Here is a 20624-nt window from a genome sequence, read left to right on the forward strand (position 1 = left end):
GGACATTGCATGTGTTCAGTCATCTTAGCCATTTATTTAGTAGTCGGCGTATAAGTCATATTTCGGTTTTCATCTATCTGACACACCGTGACAGATTGGTGGGGGTGTGCGGTATTGTCGCCAGACAACGGAGCTCCGAAACGGTAGCCGCTGCGGTGCGAACACCATGGCAGACCAACCGCAAACTGCTTCTGTGCCGCAAACCACGACTGTGCTAGTGCACCCTCGAGACGCTGGAACGTTCAACGGGGTTGATGACATCGACTTCGAGGGGTAGTGATGCAACACGAACGGGTGAGCGATCACTGTCACTGGGTTCTGACAATCATGCTGTCCAATGTGTTCTTTTATCTTGTTGGAACGGCGAAGTTATGGTATGGCAATCATGAGGCTACCTTGGTAACGGGTTGCCTCTAAGCAAAAGCTCCGTGACCTGCTCAGTAAGGCCTCCAGTGGAAAAATTGTTGCAAAGAAACAGCTGCTAACTCGAGCCCAAACGTCCACGGAGTCATACCTGTCGTACATGCAGGTTGTGCTGCATTGCGCCGAAAAGGGTACACCGACATGCCAGAGTCTGACAAGGTTGACCACGTTTTCAAGCGGATAGCGGACGTCGCATTGAATCTGCCCATGAGCCGAATATGTGCTACCGTTGATGCCACGATCAAGAAATGCCATCACTTCGAGCGGGCCAAGATGCCGCTTTGAACGACCGTTCGCCCGGCTTTCAAACACCGCCGCGACCTCTTCATGTAAAGAGCGCCCCCAATCTCACCTTTCACTGCCTTCCGCCGAATTGACTAGGACTGCCCACCGCGAATCGAAGGGACGGCTCCATCTAGCCTCTTTGCCAACTTCAACGACGGCGACTTCCACACGGTAGCGATTTCACTCGTCCAAGTCATCGTGCCAAACTAACTCGAGAACTCGGGTATTAAGCTGCTTGCACCGGGATCAGTTATACGTCCGCATCTGGGGCCCCGACATCACTTTCTCGTTATCAACGGTTCGCTCCACGATCTCGGAACACCGATGTTTGGAGAACCGAAAACTCTCGCCCTATCTGCTCTAATCGCCTCCATGTCGATCACATTGCTCGTTACCGTAACAACCGCTGGTCGTTCCCGCAACGCACTCCATTATTTGCCCATGCTCGCCGCCCTCATCGTGACCCCTTTGAGCCACCATCTGCGGCACACGCACACAATTCTGACGCTGCCAGGACATGGTCCAGCGGCTCGCCGTCACCTATAGAGGTCACCAGCCGCGTTCACAGCCTTTCCGCCGTCCGTCCTGCTTTTTCCCGGGCTGTAAGAGTGGCCTACGGAGGAACTCCTGCGTACTTAGAATGTGCACCACCCGCATCGCCATTACCGGTCACCCAACTTCTGTTTTATTTGCCCTTTTGGAGCGATGTCCTGATGATAATATACGTAGTATGGGCTTTCTAACAACGTATTCTGCCCTAATTGGCCATGCGACTCGCCTCCTGCAAATCGAATTGCCTCACCTAGCCAGTGTTCTAACCGCCCCATCATATCGTTTATGCTCTCTCGACTATGTGCACCGCCCCCCCCCCTAGCAGCCACGCATACCTCCATCATGCCCAGTCCTGCTGTGGCTGATCGCAATTACGTGCTCTGCGCGGTAACAGACGTTCTGCTCGCCAAAAACGTCGCCATGCGGAACGCGCTCGTGATTTTAACCGGCAATCGCATCTTCATCTCCATTTGCGTCACTCTTGTGCCACTCTTGTTCTTGATGTTTATTAACGACATCCAGTTTTCCATCAAAAACTCCATTCAGATGCGCCTGTTTGCGACGACTGTGTCGTGTACACAGTCGTGTACAACCCAGACGACCAAATAGAACTCAACAATTCACTGCAAACAATTCCCTCCTGGTGCAACACTTGGGGAATGATACTGAACACTACAAAAACACATTACATTTCTTTCACAAATCCAAAAACTTCCGCTTAACTTTACATATGGGATCGCAAGCTCAACAGTAAACAAAAGTGACCAGGTAAAGTACCTAGGCATTAAACTAAAGCCTGACCTTAACTGGAAGCCGCATATCTCGACCATGTGTCGAAAAGCCGAAGGCAACCTTTTTAAAAAGGAAACTGCGCACTGCACCACTACACCTCCAACTAAACGCGTACAAAACACCAATAACGTCACGCCTGGAATGCGCTTATATATTGTGGAGTCCTTATTAAAAATATCTTATCAATAAAATAGAACGCATACAAAAATTAGCAGTCAGGTTTCTATATTCAGATTACAAATTGCAATCTAGTGCCTCAGGTCTGATCGCAATGGCAAACGTAAAATCACTTTCGCAGAGGATAATAATTTATCGACTAAAATTTAGTTGTCAGTTACACCAGGGTCATTTCGAGATAACATGTTCTCATTACCTGCATGGTCCTCCTAGACGCTCAACCAGACTGAATCATTCGAAGACAATCCATCTACCACCAAGTCGTCTTGACGTTCACAAACACTCCCATCTTCCGTCGGCCATTTCCCAGTGGAACAAGTTAACAAATGATACTGTATGCTGCAGTGACATAGACACTTTTATGAACCTCATTCAGTGTATTGACTTCTCACCATAAATTTTTTGACTATGTACTCGCATTTACCATCATATTTCTGTACCACTCCTGCACGGGTCGTGTGGGACCTGTAGTATATTCAAATAAGAAAAAAATTATTTCGGTGCCTCACCTCACTAATTCATGCAGTTATGTAGCTCACCGCCATCGCTGCTGCCCAAGACTGCTAGATTTGGGCGTTGGATTCACCAGTCCTTCCAGTTCATTATTCATTTGTACAAATTGATCCTTTTTTCTACTCAAGCTACAGACCTAATTTGACCGCGAGGAGGTGCGTGTCGTCCAAGACTTTCCTGTCGCAGTCAGCGATATCCGGAGCTTCGTCAGCTTATGCTCTTACTTCTGCCTACTCCTCCGATCGGTCGGCCGAATTGAACGGACGTATCTTCGGCGCGCTCCGCAACCACCGAGACTACGCGACCTTCACCGACCGCCCTTGACCGCCCTTGCCGGGACCACTTTCGCCGGGAGTCATATGGGAAACGGCTTTCTCGCCGTTTCCCACCGACCACCTTTTCTTCCCGGGACTTTGTGGCTGCTCCCCGCGCCTCTACAGCTCTGAACCAGTTCCAACGCGGCTGCCCCTGCCGCGGCCATAGCTGCCTTGGCGTGTTTTCTACACCATGAACCAAGAGCGCCAAGTGACCAGCTCTTCCGAAGCCCATGTTCTAAACGGGCGTGCAAAGGGCCTTCGGCCAATTCACCGTTTTGTTTCGATGGAGCATTTATCTACCGCAACGTCATTTTCCAACGAGCAGAAGACGCAATCGGCGACGGAGAACGCCGCCGCGCGTTCCTCGACAACAACGAAGACGCGCGAGGTGGATACCGCGGGAGTGGCCGCCGATCCAATCGTCGCCAATTTTCCTTCCCAACAGCGAGAGGTGGACACTCCGACCGGGGAAACGATGGAGGAAGATGCTGCCCCGAACATTTACGACGACAAAACTGACGACGACAGAGGTGGCTGTTGGAAGACAGTCATACATAAGCGACGCATCCGTCAAACGCGCTCTAAGACGCAACCCTCCGAGAACATCTTGGGCATTCCGGACGCCTCCCAGCCTACCGTACGCAAGCGCATTCGGAATCAGAACCTGCCTCATCTTCCTTTGCACGATGAAAAGATAATTCTGCGGCCTCACGGAGGACTTTGTCTCGATAAGTGGACGCGCCCAGAACTCGCCAGTGCTCTATGGAGTGCAGCCGGCTTGACCACCGAGGATCGTCAGGACATCATATTCTGACTGCGACCCCAGCAGAACTTGGCAATCATCAGCACACCCCAGTCTCACGTAGCCGACGCATTGTACAAGGTGAGGGAGGTGAACCTTGGTCAGCGGGTCTCTCCCATCACGACATATTTTGCGGCCCCAGAGAACTCATGCAAGGGAATTGTTCCTGGCCTTTTGCCCGGTACGCCATCTTCCACGCTACTGGATGAGCTTGTGGCTCCTGGAACTCAAATACTTCAAGCACGATTGATGGGTCAAACCAATGTTGCGTTGGTAACATTTGAAGGACTTAAAGTGCCTCGCTACGTGCGTTTCTATGGTGCAGAACTCCGCTGCTACCCCCATCGACCCCGTCAACTGGTTTGCAAGATATGTCACAAGCTCGACCATTGGGCTGATTACTGTCCTACGCCGCACGCGACGTGCGGGACTGACAACCCCACCCCGCCACATCCGTGCACCCCACACTGCAGATCCGGTGATGGGACCCACCCTACAGCGGATCCAAACTGCCCGCGGCGTGCTAGGCAGACACTCAACAAAGCTTGGGTGCGGAAAGCTCTCGAGCAAGAGCAGCGTGAACTCCAATCCTCCAGCGACCCGACCACTACCACAGATATGGCGGAGACCCGAACGTCACGCGCCCCAACGAAGGAGACCAGAAAAGTCCGGTCGGAGACCCGTTCGAGATCCCGTCGCAAGTTCAAGGCTCGGTGCCGATCCCACGAGGCATCGGTGCGCCTTCCGGAGACGCGCCTTCCTTCCCCATCTTCCCAACAAGCCTACAAGAAGGCCCTGGCGACCAACGCCCCAGCCAAGGTAACCCTGGTCACTTCAGAGGTGCAGCGGACCCTGGAGAAGAAAACAGCAATGGAGGCGCCTCGGGAAATAGGTCGGGCGGAGGGTCCCCCACAGCTCGCTCCGCCCCGTAAATCTCTCCCTAGCCCTTCCCCTATTACCAATTCGTTATCAAATCCCGATCCTTATCCTTATTATTATCAAATCCCGATCAAATAGCCCGCCTACGTCGTGACATGGATGCGCGCCGTGAGCGCCTGCAAAAACAAATGGACGCGCTGGTGACAGACATGAGCACTAGTATGCAGGCGGCTCTGGACAGGATCGAACGCCGAATGGAGGCCCTTCAAATAGGGATTACGGAGCAAGTGAAATCATGTATAGAGTGCAGCTCGCAGGCATGCAAGTTCCTGAGCTTAGCGGTAACAACGAAAACGCGCTTTCCGAGCAAGGCTCTCGGCCGCAACTTTCAAATGTGGGCACCCGGCGCCCGCATCCCGATGCACGACTGCCTGCTTCCTCTCGCGATGATGATGGCGCCGCGTAACGCGGAGCAACTAGTGGTGTGGCAGTGGAATTGTAGGGGATTCCGCCCAAAAAGAGGTTCACTACAGCAGTATATCGCCACATGCACGAACCCTCCTGATGTCATCCTCTTACAGGAAGTCAATTGCACCCCTTCTTTATCCGGCTACAGCACGCTCTCGGGTGTCTCTCCTCTTGTGGGAGCCTTGGTTTCGAAACATGTTACATGTCGCATGGATACCACTAACATCGACATTCCTCACGAAATATTGGAAATAATTACGCAAGGTAAACGCAGCGAGAGACTGTTTATACTCGATGCATACAGTACCCCCCGTTCGCGAACGCACTGTTTTCAGCACCTACTAACAGAATTTGGTAGGTTTGGACGGGTTTGTGTGGTGGCCGGCGACTTTAACGCTCCGCATACTGCATGGGGTTACGTTAAATCGCAGGCTCAAGGGACCCGCTTATGGAATGCCATCTGTCACATGAGATACACACTGCTTACCGACCCAGAGCACCCCACTCGGATGGGCAACAGCGTATGTCGTGACACCTGCCGTGACCTTTACCTTCGTGCGCAATACTGGCCCAGTCGTAGCGCACAGGCCTTTAGAGGAGCACCTTGGTAGGGACCACTACATTGTAGCGACCACCTTGTCATTACGGGGTGCGCGCAGGCCCGAGTCAAATGTGCGTATAACGGATTGGGCGAAATTCAGGGAACGTCGAGAGGACCCACCTGAACGCCAAGGGTACGAACGCTGCCTTGACTCTCTCGCACAAGATCTAGAGGCCACGACGAGCACACTGCGCACCACAACAGAGACACCAGACATATACCCGCATTTACTTCATCTTTGGAACGCCCGCAGAGGGTTGACACGACGATGAAAACGACAACGCCTCAACCGCAAACCTAGGAAACGTATAGATCAAATTACACGGAAATCTCAGGAGTATGCACAGATCCTTACGAGGAATAACTGGCGAGGATTTTGCGATCGCCTCTCAGGTACATTGAGCACAGCAAAAACGTGGTTTGTTCGCCCACTCACAGATCCCACCACATCAAAGGGAAAAACATTTCAACAGCTTCACATCCTAATGCACGAGTACAGGGACGATGTCTCGACACTCCTCAGAGAGCTACCCACATACCCACAGGCCCGCCGCCGCAGTACCCTGACTATGCTTAAGTAGGCGAGGCGAACGAATTTCTTGATGCAGACATCACATCTGACGAGGTGCGGGTGGTCGTACAAGACCTACGCCGTAACACGGCACCGGGAGCCGCCACGTCCGATTCGCCACCCTTCGTAACCTCAGTGACACTGATATTAACCACCTCACCCATATCTTCAATGATTGCTGGCGCAAGGGCATGCTTCCCCAAGCATGGCGACACGCCGACATCACACTGGTCCCCAAACCGGGCTAGCCTGTTAAGGTTGAACACTTACGACCCATCACTGTAACATCCTGCATAGGTAAGCTCATGGAGCATGTACTCTTGCGGCGTCTGCAGCCCTTTCTCGAAGAAAAATCATTCTTTTCTAACTCTCAATTCGGATATCGGGCTCATCTGTCTGCCAAAGATGTGCTTTTACAAATGCGGGAGGAAGTCAGAGGACCTCCGTCGTCAGCCAAAACGAGAGCACTCATCGCCTTAGGCCTAAAAGGGGCATTCGATAATGTTGAACATGACCTCATCCTTCGCAATTTTGCACATTCACACTGTGGAATTCGTATGTACGACTGTATCCGCGCACTTCGAGATCGCACAGCCACCGTAGGAATGGGACCGCATCGATTCGGTACGATTCGCCTTTTAGGACGTGGGACACCCCAGGGCACAGTTCTTTCCGCTACTCTATTCAATATCGCGCTCGCAGGGCTCCCCCGGCTACTCGACCAGATTCGTGATGTCGCCCACGCTATTTATGCGGACTACATTACTATCTGGTCGACGCGGGGATCCGACGGAGCCATCCAGGACCGACTGCAGCAAGCAGTCGATACAGTTTCCGAGTACGCAAGAAAATGCGGCTTAAGATGTGCTCCGGAAATTCGGAGCTCATAATCATTCGCCCCCGGAGCCGTTCCTCTACTCCCCCTATCACGCTGCACGTGGATGGCACACCGATACCCCAAGTTAATCGTGCTCGTATCTTCGGCCTACACGTCCAAGCCGATGGCAGGTCAAACTACACTGTTTTCCTTCTATCCAGACAGATTGAGCAAATTCCGGCCATGATCCGGAGGGTCTCCAACAGGCGCTCGGGCCTTCGAGAAGAGGACCTGCTGCGCTTGATGGAGGCATGCGTGATCAGCCGCCTTACATACCATCTCCCATTTCAGCGGTTGACCCAAGCGCAACAACTTCACATAGACGGAATGATTTGCAAAGCGACGAAGCTGGCCCATGGCCTTCCGTACTATACTTCCACACACCGTTTCCTTAGCTTAGGGACACAAGACACACTAGGCGAGCTGCTAGAGGCACATTGGGTCAGCCATCGCCAGCGCCTCCTACTCACTCCTACTGGCCGCCATCTTCTCACACCGCTAGGATACTCTGTCCCACCCCTTGAGTCTTAAACCCTTCCAACGATCTTGTCGTCAGCGATACACCAAGCACTAAGTATTCATTCATTGCCACGTAATATGCACCCCGAGCATGACAAAGGACGGCGCAATGCCCGTGTACGATACATTGGCCGCATGCTTCCAAACATCCCGGAAACACATACTTTATACACGGACACATCACGCACTCAGGAGGGCTGTACCTCGGTAGTTTTGGATGGCACCGACTCCCTGAGAGACTCTGCTGCAACGCGCGGAACAAAAGCCGCTTATGGAGAAATTCTCGGTGTTGCTCTTGCAATTCGATACGCCATCCGTGTTCCTGAGGAAGTGTATATATTGACGGACTCGCAACAGGCATGCCAGACGTTCCTATCAAGACATGGCATCCCGAGAGCGGCGCACCAAATTCTCAAACAGATTCCGCAAAATACACCAACCACACCTCCCCGCATCCACTTACTCTCGACCCCTGGTCATACCTCGCTGCCGGGTAACGAACGCGCAAATGCGGTTGCCCGAGAAATTTCCTTCCGGGCGACTCGGCGTGGTGAGGCGACTAGTTCAGAGTGGGGGGATCCCTTGCTCCGTTACAAAGACATACGCCGTCATTATACACGCATTCTTCGCACCCACGCCGCACCACCGCCGTCCTTCTCGCGGGAGGAAGCAGTGGCATTACGCCAGTTACAAACCGCAACTTTTCCTAATCTTGTCTCTCTCAATAAATTCTACCCACACTGTTATTCATATCGTTGCCCTGGCTGTGGCAGCTCGCCCACAATCTTGCATGTCACGATTGAGTGCACTGCAAACGTCTTTCTTCCCTTGCCAACTCTCTTTTACCCCCTACGCAACAAAGAGCTGTGGGACGATGCCGTGCACCCTGGACTGAGGGTTCCTCCCACACTGCTCTCGCCATTCAAATATTATTAATAAAGATGTTTTACTCTCTCTCCTTCCTGTGTAATTAATCGGCACCGCAATCCGAGGAGGCTGGATGTTAGGAGCCACCTCTTGGACTAACAAATAAAACGACCATCACCGGGACGTTGAGCGTGTACAGCCATCTCTGTAAATAGTCGGTTTGTAAATTGTGCTTCACTTTTCGTCTGTTTGACGCCACCGCCTCAACAGGTTCATCCCTATATTTTCACTTTTGTCGCAGGGTGAGAAACCAGGCTGATTAATTCTAGTTGATCGTCCGGCCTCTCCATGTCGTTTCTCTTTCGCGCAAGGTATTGCTATGTTGCTGTGACCATACCCAGTCTTGTACCAGCCGGCGGGCGTGATGCATTCCCGCGTCTTCTGCTCGTCGTTGTAATAACCGAGGAAGACGTGGTGACCGCGGGACCAAACTTCTCCGGGTATGCCTATAGGCTGCTCACAGCCTGTCAGAGGGTCTGCTATTTTGACCTGCCGAAAAAAAAATCCACGCAGAGAGACAGATAAGCACAGCGACATAGTAGGAGCGACTGGTGGCAGGCACAAATTTAGTAAATTTTGTAGACCCAATTGCCCAGCACTTTGAAATGGAGGCTTGCAATTCAGACAAGATTGACAGGAAGACAAAAGCAGATATGAGAAGTACTGGATAGGGAAGAAAGTATTGAATCATTGATTCAGAAGTTTTGACGCCTTAAAGCAACACTGGTGATTCGAGAATGAAGCAGTGAAAGGCTTCGAAATAATTTTGGGCACTTGGAGGTCTTTAACGTACACCTAATTTTAAGTACTTCAGCGTCTTTTTTTTTTTTGCGATCCGCGATGTGATGCCCGCAGGATAACGTCATCATCTTTGAGTCCCTGAAGTGGGCGCTCAGCACAACTAAACCTAAAATACCTAAAAATAAACGCTAAACGTATAATAAACATTTTCATGACACGTCCTGCAGTTTGATTAGGTGCAAATAAATGGTAAAATTGTTCTTTTAGGCCAATAAAATAGGCGTAAAAAGAGCTGATTTATAGGGAGTATGACATTATTCTTCCGGATTTTTGCATGTAGATCTACACATTAGAACCGCCGCTGAGGTATTATTCAGGTCGGGAGGCTACTGAAAATAGATAAAGTAGTAAAAACAATGACAAAAATTTGCAGGAATATTGATTGGATCAAGTGACACTTAAGGTGTCTTAATATGGCCTAATAGAGAACAAGAACTCCAGAACAGAAGGCATACTGCAATTCAAATACGGAACGAAGACTCCTGCAAAGCTTAGACAATTGCACTAATGCAAGAAAGCCCTACCATAAATAAATAACATGTGATATGAACGTCACATATTCCCACCGAATTTTCTGCTCACAATCTAATAGCGTTTTCCGAGATGTTCGCAGCTATTAACCACTCACCTCAAGGTACGGTAAGGGGTGGCCTACAGTGTTAATTTGCTTGTCTTCTGGGTCATCTTCGCACACTATGGTAGTCGCCGTGGTTAGCTCCGTTGCGCCGTAGCCTATCTGCGTGGACAGTAAGTCAATGTCACAGGCACTCATTCACTTAAGTTGGAGAAAGATTCTGCCTCGAAGTGGCATGCGACACCGTGATTGCATTAGATGGAAGCTGACGCTCACGCGAAGGAACATTACTAAGACATTGTTGGTAGGACAAGTACATGGGGGAGATGAAATAATAGACAGGACATCGCACTTGGGTAGACGGCAGGACAAGCAGTATTTATTTCCTCGAGGGCGTCTTGTTGAGACAGTACATGATGAAGCGTCCTGTCTTCTCTTCATTTTTCCCAATGTAACTGGACTATTAACACCTTAATAATGTATCAGTGAGCCGAAATTGCGACGATGGTGAACGCGAATGAACAGCGAGCAGTTTTGCGCAGCTGTGTATCGCTGTTGTCTGCTAAGAGTACTCCAGGGATTGCGGTAGCAGTAAAGGCAGAACGAAGACGAGGTATGCATGTGGTCGTAAAGGCTCGTGCTTGTACGGAAACCTTTCTGCCCCACATTCGTTTGAGATGACAACAGAACATGATGCACCACCGCGGTTGCGGGATTGTAGAAGCAACATAATGTATCCACCCTTGTAAACTGTTCTACAAGATTACTTTCCGACAACTGCACGGGCAGTGAAAACGCGGTGGCTACATACTATTAACAAGAAGGGCGTTTAGGGGACGATCTAAGAGGTTATAGTAAGGTATGGTCAATAATTTCTTTGAATATCACCGCTTTTGCGCAATTGATCAGTTTGCACTATGCAGCACAAAGTGAGTGGTGCAGCTAGGCAACCGCGCTCTATGTGCCAATCGGTGAGATAAAACACCCAGCAATGCCCTGGGCAAAAGCTCTTGTCACAGCAGACAATTAACAAGCATAAAAATTATAGTAGCCATGGCGATCATAAACTGATCACATGTGAAAGGCAGCAGTGGCGTTCTTGGTCTTAGATTATATTACCAGAAGACATACTGCGGCTGAAAGGAGAGCTTATACAGGGATGGTGTAATGGTTGTCATACACAGAAGACCTCCTACTAGCCATGGCCATTTTAAACACACAAGAGCGGTGCGTATATGACACAGTGGCAGACGTGCCTGTTAAATATGAAATGGCTGCCAAGCGCAAAAACGGTTCAAATCCTAAAATGACAGCCCCCGCCTTTTCTTTCGAGGGAGCCGCGTTTCCAGCAAGACAGTCAAAGCTACACCCACAAACGCTTCTACGTCAGATGCACTGCTTGCAACGTAACAGATTACTGAACACGCATTCGTAAAATAACAGAACGCAAAACACGCAATACCGCCAGTATAAGTGCGCCGCGTCGCAGAAAAACATCAGAAGAAAAAAAATTCACCGACGAGAACGATACTCCCTAACGCGAAATTTGAGCGCAGCTGTATACGTGTTTACATTTGGTGATATATTGGCTGGTGCAAACAATCTGTCCCGTGCTGCAAGTTGCAACCGCAGCGAAGTGTGGTGCGACTGCCTCGCTAATCGGGAGATCGCGAAAGGCAGCGCGTGGGTGACGCGTGGGCGCGATTCACAGCAGCCGCCGCAGACAGACCTCTATACTCATGCGGCGCATTGTTTAATAGATTGTATGGGTGGACGTGCTCGCCGCATGCCATCGGTGAACAGGTGACGGCGTGCTACTCTGATGCCATCTCGTAGCGGTCGCCGCCACAGAGCCTGTGCTGCGCGGCACTACGCTTTTCTTCTCACGTATTCGTCATACCCTCCTTCGCGTTCCGCCTCATGGTTCCGCTGCACCCTCCTCCTCAGCTTTCCTCCTCACGCTCTTTGCACTCGCCATCTTTCAGCTCCGCTGCGCTCCGCTTTCGCTCTTCCAACCTTCGCTCTGCTGGTTCGCTCGGTTATGCCAAGGTGCGATGCCGAGGAACGCCGACGCTGATCGCAAGAACGAGCGCCACACGCTGCGTTCTAAAAACCAGGTGGGGCTCGTGAAATAAACGTGACGCAGTTCCTCGTCTGCGATTTCGGACAACGCGAACAAGGAATGTCGCTTGGGGAGGCTAATGAGGCAATAGGAGAGAGCTTCTGACCGGGAAGCACGCCTCCTGGCATTACAACGCGATATATTTCTTCAATATCCTAATCCTTTGACGACGAACAAGTTGAAAAATTCTAGCACTAGAAGGCTGCCTAGAAGTAACCCTGACTTTGGATACATAGTGAAATTTGCAATTGGATTGTCAAGTTGGAAGGTGAAACGGTGACACGACCAAATTCCTGCATTATAATATGGTGTTAACCGTGCGTTTATTTTACATAATCAATTTTTTTAGCATCTTGACCTGCGGTACAAGTATGCATTTAAATAGAAGCGTGGAAGATCCCCTTTTGTTAGAATTGTAGTAGTGGCTTAGCGAACTTATCGTCCATGAGCCGACACTTATAACTGTCTGGCGGATATGTTTGTACCTGGGCAGCTGTTTAGTATCCTATAGACCCTTATAGCGGGCAGTTGACTTTAGAAAAAGGAAGTCGTGGTTTTGGTGGCGCGCAGCAACTTGCCCCATCGAAAGCAAACGATTACGCATCGAAAGCATCGATTAGCATCGAAAGCAAACGATTACGTAACCATTTACTTCTACCCGGCTATTGTGAGACCAGCTGTCGGAAATGCAGCTGGGTTATCGATAACGCACGGTATTCCATTCATGCTGTGGAATGGTAGAGGGAAGGCGTGTGCAGTAGTCGACTGAAAGAATTGCGACTGGCATATTAGGGAATGGAACGAATATGTGTGGCCAGGTACACCGACCTCTGCTACACAAGGACGGCCTGTATTGCTAGTCTTCCACGGTTCAGGGCTTTTCGATATATAATAAAAAAATGTGCTCTTTCGCTAGCGTTGTACCGTTGATCTCCAAAAGAGGACCTGAGCCCTGGAACATCAGCAAGAGTGAGTACCGCTCTTTACACAGTGACAAAGGCACAGTAGGTTTCTCGCACGTTATCTATACACATACACCACAAAAAGCACAAAAACTTACGCCAACTTTATCGCCAACGCATCAAGAATAAGTGAATGGCGTGCACTTGAACCAATGCAATGAAGCGTGGGCGACGGCGACTACACTGTCTACATGCGAATGTTCAAATCTGAGTGTTTCGTGACAGGCCACAGAGTAAACGAATGACCAGCAATATTACGTCCGTACTAGAAGTTATTACGAAGTGCATAACATCTATATTTCAAGCCCGTGCGCATCAATAACAAATCGTTCGCAATTGAGCACACCCGCGAGTGAGTAGGCAGAAAAGAAGCAGCCCGATAGCGACTGCACTGAGGAACGTTACAGAGTAAGAAACATTAAAGTGACTGCTTTAAATTGTTTGCCAAATAAAAAACTAAGAGCAAATCACATTGATCCTGATGTAATTCATGACCAGGAAGTTTGGACAGCTTGGAATATATTTCTAGCCCCACTTATAGTACAAGCACCGTATAGTCTGCTCGCGCCGTTCGGACAAAGCGCAATGAGCAAGCGCCTAGGTGCCTTCTGAAGCTGTGGCTTAAGATTCATGTCATCCACCTAATCACCATCTCCGATACCTGGCCCATCAAAGGTGTGCTAAGCCGCATCGGGTGGCGTTGTGCACATCCACTTTAAACATGGATGCAAGGGAAGCAGCTGAGGCAAGCAATGGACGCGTAGCCGCGTGATAAACGTGGCGGCGCCCACAAGGTCACCGCACAAAGGCTTTATATCCCTCGTTTCTGGACACAGCCACAACACGCTGCGAATGCCCCCGTAGGAGTTAGAGCCGCACACTTCGGACAGTTCAGTCGGTCGTCTGGTGCTAAATTCCAGGTCCTAGTGATGGAAGCTACAATGTGCGCCAGAGCCCGAATCCTCAGAGAGGAGTCTTCCTACCTCCGAGAAACGTTACGGAGAAGGATGCAGACACACGAAGCGTTGACGGCGCGTGTGTATGGATGGCGCAGTTAGTTCTGGGCTGAAAGGATAGAAAGCACGTCTAAATATAGGCTGTCAGGTCGTCCATCTGGTGCGGAATTTGTACTTTCCTACCGGCTCGATTTTCGTGCTCATTTTGATCGATCAATCAATCAATCAATCAATCAATCAATCAATCAATCAATCAATCAATCAATCAATCAATCAATCAATTTATTCCCTTACAGACGGGGGAGTACGGGACTAGAAGCTCGGACGGCTTGATGAGGTGCCGACCCCTTACAAGTTGGCATAACAGTAGGATGACGGCCAGTAATACATAAGAAATGAAAAAAAAGCATCACAAAGCAACGGTTAATACAGAGTGAAACAAGACGGCAAGAAATAATCAACACACATAAAGAACAGTGGGGAACAAAAAATGTAGAATAAGAAGGCATGGTCTAGTCTTGCAAATAAGTTGAAAAAAAAACGTTTAATGCAAGAGTTTCGGTTTCTGGAGGGATCAAAATTTTGTCGGTCTATTAACTTTAACAGCGAAGTTAATGTATAAGATAAAGATAACATCTGTGAATCCAGTGTAGGTACATTGGTGATGAATGTAGATGAACTATGAAGGTTTCGTAGGAATTCGCAAACGCGTGGCCCTTGCAACCTTGCTTGGGGCGCTGTACAGTGCGAAGAGGGCTAGCGCAGATGTTGACCACACTAATGGCTCTTCAGCGTGTGGGTGGTTTCAACTGCATCATGCACAGCCTGCGGCTCAAGCAGTAACGCGTCTGGACGCACTGCTCTGTAGCATCATGTGTTTTGACTTTCCGTGTGTGATGGAGTGACGAAAACGACTCGACCTTTTTGTGACCCACGTCTGTGCACACCATGCAGTGTCCACGAAGGGACAGTCGTCTCTGTTGCTCTGGGAAGTTTATCGTATTACTGAAGCTTCGATGTTGTAGTAGTGCTGATGGCAGCGTAGCACCATGGCGGAAGATCATTCGGCGCAGAAGCCAGGGGAGGGTCTCCGTAAAACTTGGCATGTGGGCACTCCTGAACGAACATGCAGTCTTTGCTTGTTCTCGCTGAATGAAAAGCTCCGAGATGGTATTAGGCTGGGCGTGCTGTGGTATTGTACAAATTAGAGTTAAACAAGTCAGTACCCTGATCGCCGCCTTGGCAACCTGTTTACTATTCCGACTGGCGCCCTTGGTTGTGTTGTCAAACCATGAAAATGTGCTAGGTGCATTGTGCGTGGCTGGAGAACGGAGATGACTACTTATGGATCTCGATGTTTAGGGTTTTTATGATGGCGTGACGGCGCAAATACTTTGACAGCTATTTTTGCGCACTCCTCTAAAACTCCATCCACATGAACTCCAGCAGCATGCCTGATCTCCAGCAGCGAACAGGGCCATGTCCATTGCAGGTTAGTTAAGTGAAAATGAGGCATCCTCTCACACTAGCCATTGAGTAAGCGCCATACTGAATGCCATAGCCAATGCTCTATACGCGCGTTATAAATAATTTAGAATACTTTAGGTGTCATATCGAGCACAAGCAGAGTAGACGCACCCAAACAGCAATGTATGCTGATGCCTGACTAGCATTAAAGTGTTCGTTTCATCAAGTCATCCCTTCACCTCTGCTTTCAATTAACACAACGCAGGATTGATTAAAGATGAGTCTTCTAATATTTGTCGTACTTGCGTCATACTCTACTCCTTCCTCCTCACTGTATTTCTAGCCAGATAATTAACAGCCTAAGTGTACAGCGCTTACACGGTACTACAACTACATTTATTAGATCCTTCCTGCCTATCATTATAGAACAGTGGAACAAGCTGCCAGCATAAATAGTTACTAAGCGCGATCCACACAAATTTAAGCCGTTACTGACTGCCTATTTCCAGAACTAATTACTTTTCTTACACCTGTGACAAGCCTTACGTTCGCTATGTCTTTAATGTTCATACCATATGCGCCCCTTGACATGTTAATGTTATTATTTTTCTTTATTTTCACAACTGCAGTGGTTACTCGTGCAAATGCTCGTGCATCATGTAATAGCCCTCAAGGGGCGTTTAAGGGAGAATAAATGATGATGATAAATATGAGACCGCAGATAAATTGTGTAGAAGGAGGCAATGGTCAGAAGACTTCGCAAGGACTTCAAGATGGCAGCAATAATTGGCAAGTTGGTTGAAGGAGATCATTATTCAATGAAACAATTGCTGTGAGTCGAATTAAACAAGCTAAGACAATATTTATTATATTTTTACCATGCTTTTAGTACAGTAACTTGTAGTGACCGTGCGTATTCTGTGTTGTTTCTTTGTCCTTGTGCTGCTTTATTGAAGAAGATCTGTCACCTGGTTTTCGTTTTTCTCTTTCTTCCTATCTTCCTATTTCTCTGTTTCTGTTTCCTGTTTTTCTGAAGACTATGCAGACAGCAGACTTTGTGCTCATTCCCCTGGAATTTACCACGAGAAGGGGCACACCACCACCACCACCCCCACTACTAATACTACAACTACTACTACTATTACTACTGCTACTATTGTGAGCACACTACTCGCATCTCAGCTTCCTTATTTGTGCGCATCATGATCACTACGAGCCGTAACTTCTTTGAAGTCGTGGCGTGGAATTTCAGAGAATAAAGAAGTTCCTCAGAATATAATTAATAATGTTATTATTATAATAAGCGGCAGCTCCCAGCAGCCGCCTGCGAGAACTGAACCTATGTATAAACGCTCTCATGCGGGGGACGCGATAACGGGAGCGCGTAAAAAACATTGTGCTCTTGGTTTTATAAAAGTTGCTGTCAAAGACAAAAAATAGAAAATAACTATTTCCTGGTAACGCATCGCGGCAGCATCACTGCTTGACGGGCGAGAATACAAATGTTTTTGATGTTGAGAGTCTATCGGTAAGATCGTGAGAGAAATGAATTTGTTGTGCAAGAATAACACTGCCTTCCTCTGAAATCTGAAAAAAAAAAAAACATGTAATTAACACTTGTTGCGGTAAACTGGGCGTCACTTTTCTGATGCCTGGGTGCGATAACATGAAGCATGCGGCTTGTGTGTTACGGCAAGACCCCTTAAGAATTTCGTTTTAATGGGCACATGCTGTAAATGGTGATGTCAACTTGATAGGCAATAGGGATTTGGCGCAAAAAATGAGTGTGCTTCAACGTAAAACATCACCGAATTTATGCATATTATCGCAACTTCAATGGACACGAGATGTTGTCTAGGCGGAAATCAGCCTGCCTGTTATTTTTTTTTTTTGAAGTGTATAGCCTGCCACAAGCAACGCACACTGTTGATGGTACTACGCGCAGTCTTTATCACCATGTAGTCACTCTCCGCGCGGTCAATAACACGGGGCGTAGTGGCTTAGTGTACGTTAGAGTGGAATAGATATCGGATTATATCCCTGCCGAAATACTTTGTTAATGTAGATGCATACTAATTATGAACTATTAACTTCTAATTAGCATGTATTTGCGTACGCATAATTACCCTAAAATTAGTCATCTTTGGTCGTGAACAAAAGTATGGCCGAAAACGGTGTTTAGTGACAAAAATGTCACAGGTAATTGCATTTTTTTGTTAAAGACTTTGCTTTGCAGTAATCCAGGCGCTGAAACTAGAAGCAAGTTTGGTGGAGCCTAGGATCTTCATCATGGTCAACCAGTTCTAATAAAGTATATTTAAGTATAAGCTCCACTATATAAATATATGGGGATCCAATTTACATGTTGGTGTACATGTAAAGTGGAACTGATGTACAGTCGTTAATTAAATGCTTGACAACTAACAGCAGTGCGTACAATTTTCGCTCATCTTCATCGTACTGCTAGCGTACAGAAATACAGAAATAATTCAAACTTACCCTCATTGGAATACTGAGCTTCTCTCGAACCAGCTTTCGTAATGACGGCGTTACAATGTTGCCGCCGCACTCAACTGAAAAAAGAAATTGCGCATGTTGGCCCAGTAATAAGTTGTCCTATTTTTATAATTATCTTACAACCCAGTTCAAAAACAAACACAAGGCAGGCGCTCAATCTCCTCTTACGATTGGTGGAGCTGGCTTGCTTAAAATCGGACAAGTTGAAAAGACACAATCTGAGTATAAATAACAGCGCCTATAAGCAAAGGATGACACGTCTGTATTTTGGAATACACAACAAACAAAAGACAGCTTTGCTAGTAAATGCTAGATACCTGGATCTTGTTTGGTTCCCCCTTTTTGAATGTGTCGAGCAGTTATTAGCCCGAAAACGGGCTCTCTCTGTAGCATCATGGTCCAAGGCCTTGGCCACATATGCTATGTAGACGCATATTAGTCTATTCAATTCAGTGCCACGACGACCTGATGCGGCCAGCCTAGTCTTGCATTCGATAACCTTTTTATTTACTGCGAGCCGCAATTATGAGCTAGAAAATCCTCCGTATGCCTCCTTGGGCTCATCTATTCACAAATACCGTGAACGACCTTTTTTTTCAGTATGGGACTCGGGCACTACCAAAGATACTTATCAGCTTGAACTTATATTGATTTTATTTTTTTTTTATTTCAGAATTGCTGCCAGCATTCACAGAAGGCCTTATGTAACAACAAATGTTGTAGCGGTATTTTTGGTAAGTGTAGACTGCAGTAGTGTAGTAGTAGTATAGTAGACATCAGCTGCCTCCTTGTGATATAGATAATGTGCGCATGCTTCCCCCGAGAATAAAAATACAGCCCATCCTCTTGTCTACAAAAACGGACGGTTTTCCTGAAAATTTATCTCACATTGATTTCTATTCCTTAGGCACGACGTGGAACACACCTGAAGATACCTTTGAGGCTCGCATTGAAGCACTTAAAGTGATTAGGAGCGTCTTCTTGTACTATTGAAGCGTAAAATAAGAAAATTCGCTACTGGTCTGTTAGTTCATGATATAAAGTAAAATTACTGTCATGTTCAGTCTTTGCCATGCCTTATTTCTGTTCATTTAATTTTACTTGAAGCATTGACACATTACCGTGGATTCAGTCAATAAAGGTAGCAATTTTAAGGATGTGTTATACCAACACTTGCTTCAGTACGCTGAAAGTTCTAGTGCGAGCTATTCGAATTCTAGTGTTGCCTTAATTTTGTATCTGATAACTTCGACATATTTTTCCTACTGTGTACATAATCGTAGCATATCACAAGTGTTTTAGATTCCTTTATTTGTTTGGTCGTCGTTCAACTGTTCTATTCGCAAGCTTGTTTACAGGATTTGTGCAAATGCGTGGATTCTTGTGTTTTCGAAGTACTGGACATGTGTCCCTCCTTCTAAGACCAAATGGTCTGCAGTATGTCGAAACAAAAAAAAATTCTCATAAAACAAACAGTTGCACCACGCTTTCAGAAATCGAGACCAGCGCTATATTGCGGCTCTAATCCAAGCGCTGTAAAGAGTACTGCACGTGCACCTTCTACTGCAATCAATTATTATCAGATAAGAAATAGGCTTAACCTGTTAAATTTTCACTGAGCAGATTCCTTAGGAGTTCAGCACGAAGCGCAGTAGGTAGCAAAGGCCCATAGCACAATGAGTGTGAGGACAGAGATGTTTATAAAAAAAAGTTCTCTTGAACAAATTGAGCAATTATATTGCCCTAATTTTTTCGGTTTTGATCTTTGTGCAAAGCGATAGGGTGAGTCGCCATTGAAAATAACATGAATGAATTGTCAATGAACGAAAACAGTCGGTATTTTAATAGATCCCATCCGTCTCATCAGTTACGAAAATACCGCATTGCTTATGCTTGCCCTTATATAAGTTCATTGCCATATGCAGCTTTCTTTTGTACGTATACTGTTTTCTATTTTTACACAACTCTTTTTGTACCTCCGCCACTAATTTGTGCATGGTATTGTAGCAGTGACGGGCCTCTTGTGCATATGCTACCCTCGGATGTAAATACTGAAAGTGGACCTTACGAGGTTAAATAAATATGGTAAAAATGACAAATGAGCGAATACTGCTAGGCTGCTGCGAATAACTACAATGAATATTTCGTAGTGTCGAAGAGTTATTCGACAAGTGACAGCAAAGAAGGATAGTTAGAGATGATGGTGGCAAAGTGGACGGTGGTGTTGGGCTGCTAAACACGAGGTCGCGGGATCGAATCCCGGTCATGGCGGCCGCATTTCGATGTCAGCGAAAGGCGAAAGCACCCGTGTACTTAGATTCAGGTGCACGTTATAGAACCCCAGGTGGTCCAAATTTCAGGAATCCCCCGCTACGGCATGCCACATAATCAAATCGTGATTTTAGCACGTAGAAGCCCATACTTAATTAATTATTAAGGCATAGTGGAGGGGAAGGGGATCGGCACTGGGCAGCTCCAGGCACGTGCTTCGGTATGTTCATCACAAGCTTGGCTCCGTGTTT

At 47.6% G+C, this 20624-nt stretch overlaps 1 protein-coding gene across 1 annotated transcript in view; it reads right to left on the reverse strand.

Annotated features, from left to right (window-relative positions):
• Positions 1 to 20624, reverse strand: part of LOC142587404 (medium-chain acyl-CoA ligase ACSF2, mitochondrial-like) — a 200813-nt gene that overhangs the window by 39000 nt on the left and 141189 nt on the right. Inside the window, exons 11-13 of the mRNA XM_075698398.1 lie at positions 18085 to 18158; positions 10133 to 10240; positions 9041 to 9192 (exon numbers count right to left, since the gene is read on the reverse strand). Of these exons, the coding sequence (XP_075554513.1) occupies positions 9041 to 9192; positions 10133 to 10240; positions 18085 to 18158 (334 nt within the window). The remainder of the gene's footprint in view (positions 1 to 9040; positions 9193 to 10132; positions 10241 to 18084; positions 18159 to 20624) is intronic.

This window comes from Dermacentor variabilis, chromosome 7 (assembly GCF_050947875.1).
Source record: "Dermacentor variabilis isolate Ectoservices chromosome 7, ASM5094787v1, whole genome shotgun sequence".
Lineage (NCBI taxonomy): Eukaryota > Metazoa > Arthropoda > Arachnida > Ixodida > Ixodidae > Dermacentor > Dermacentor variabilis.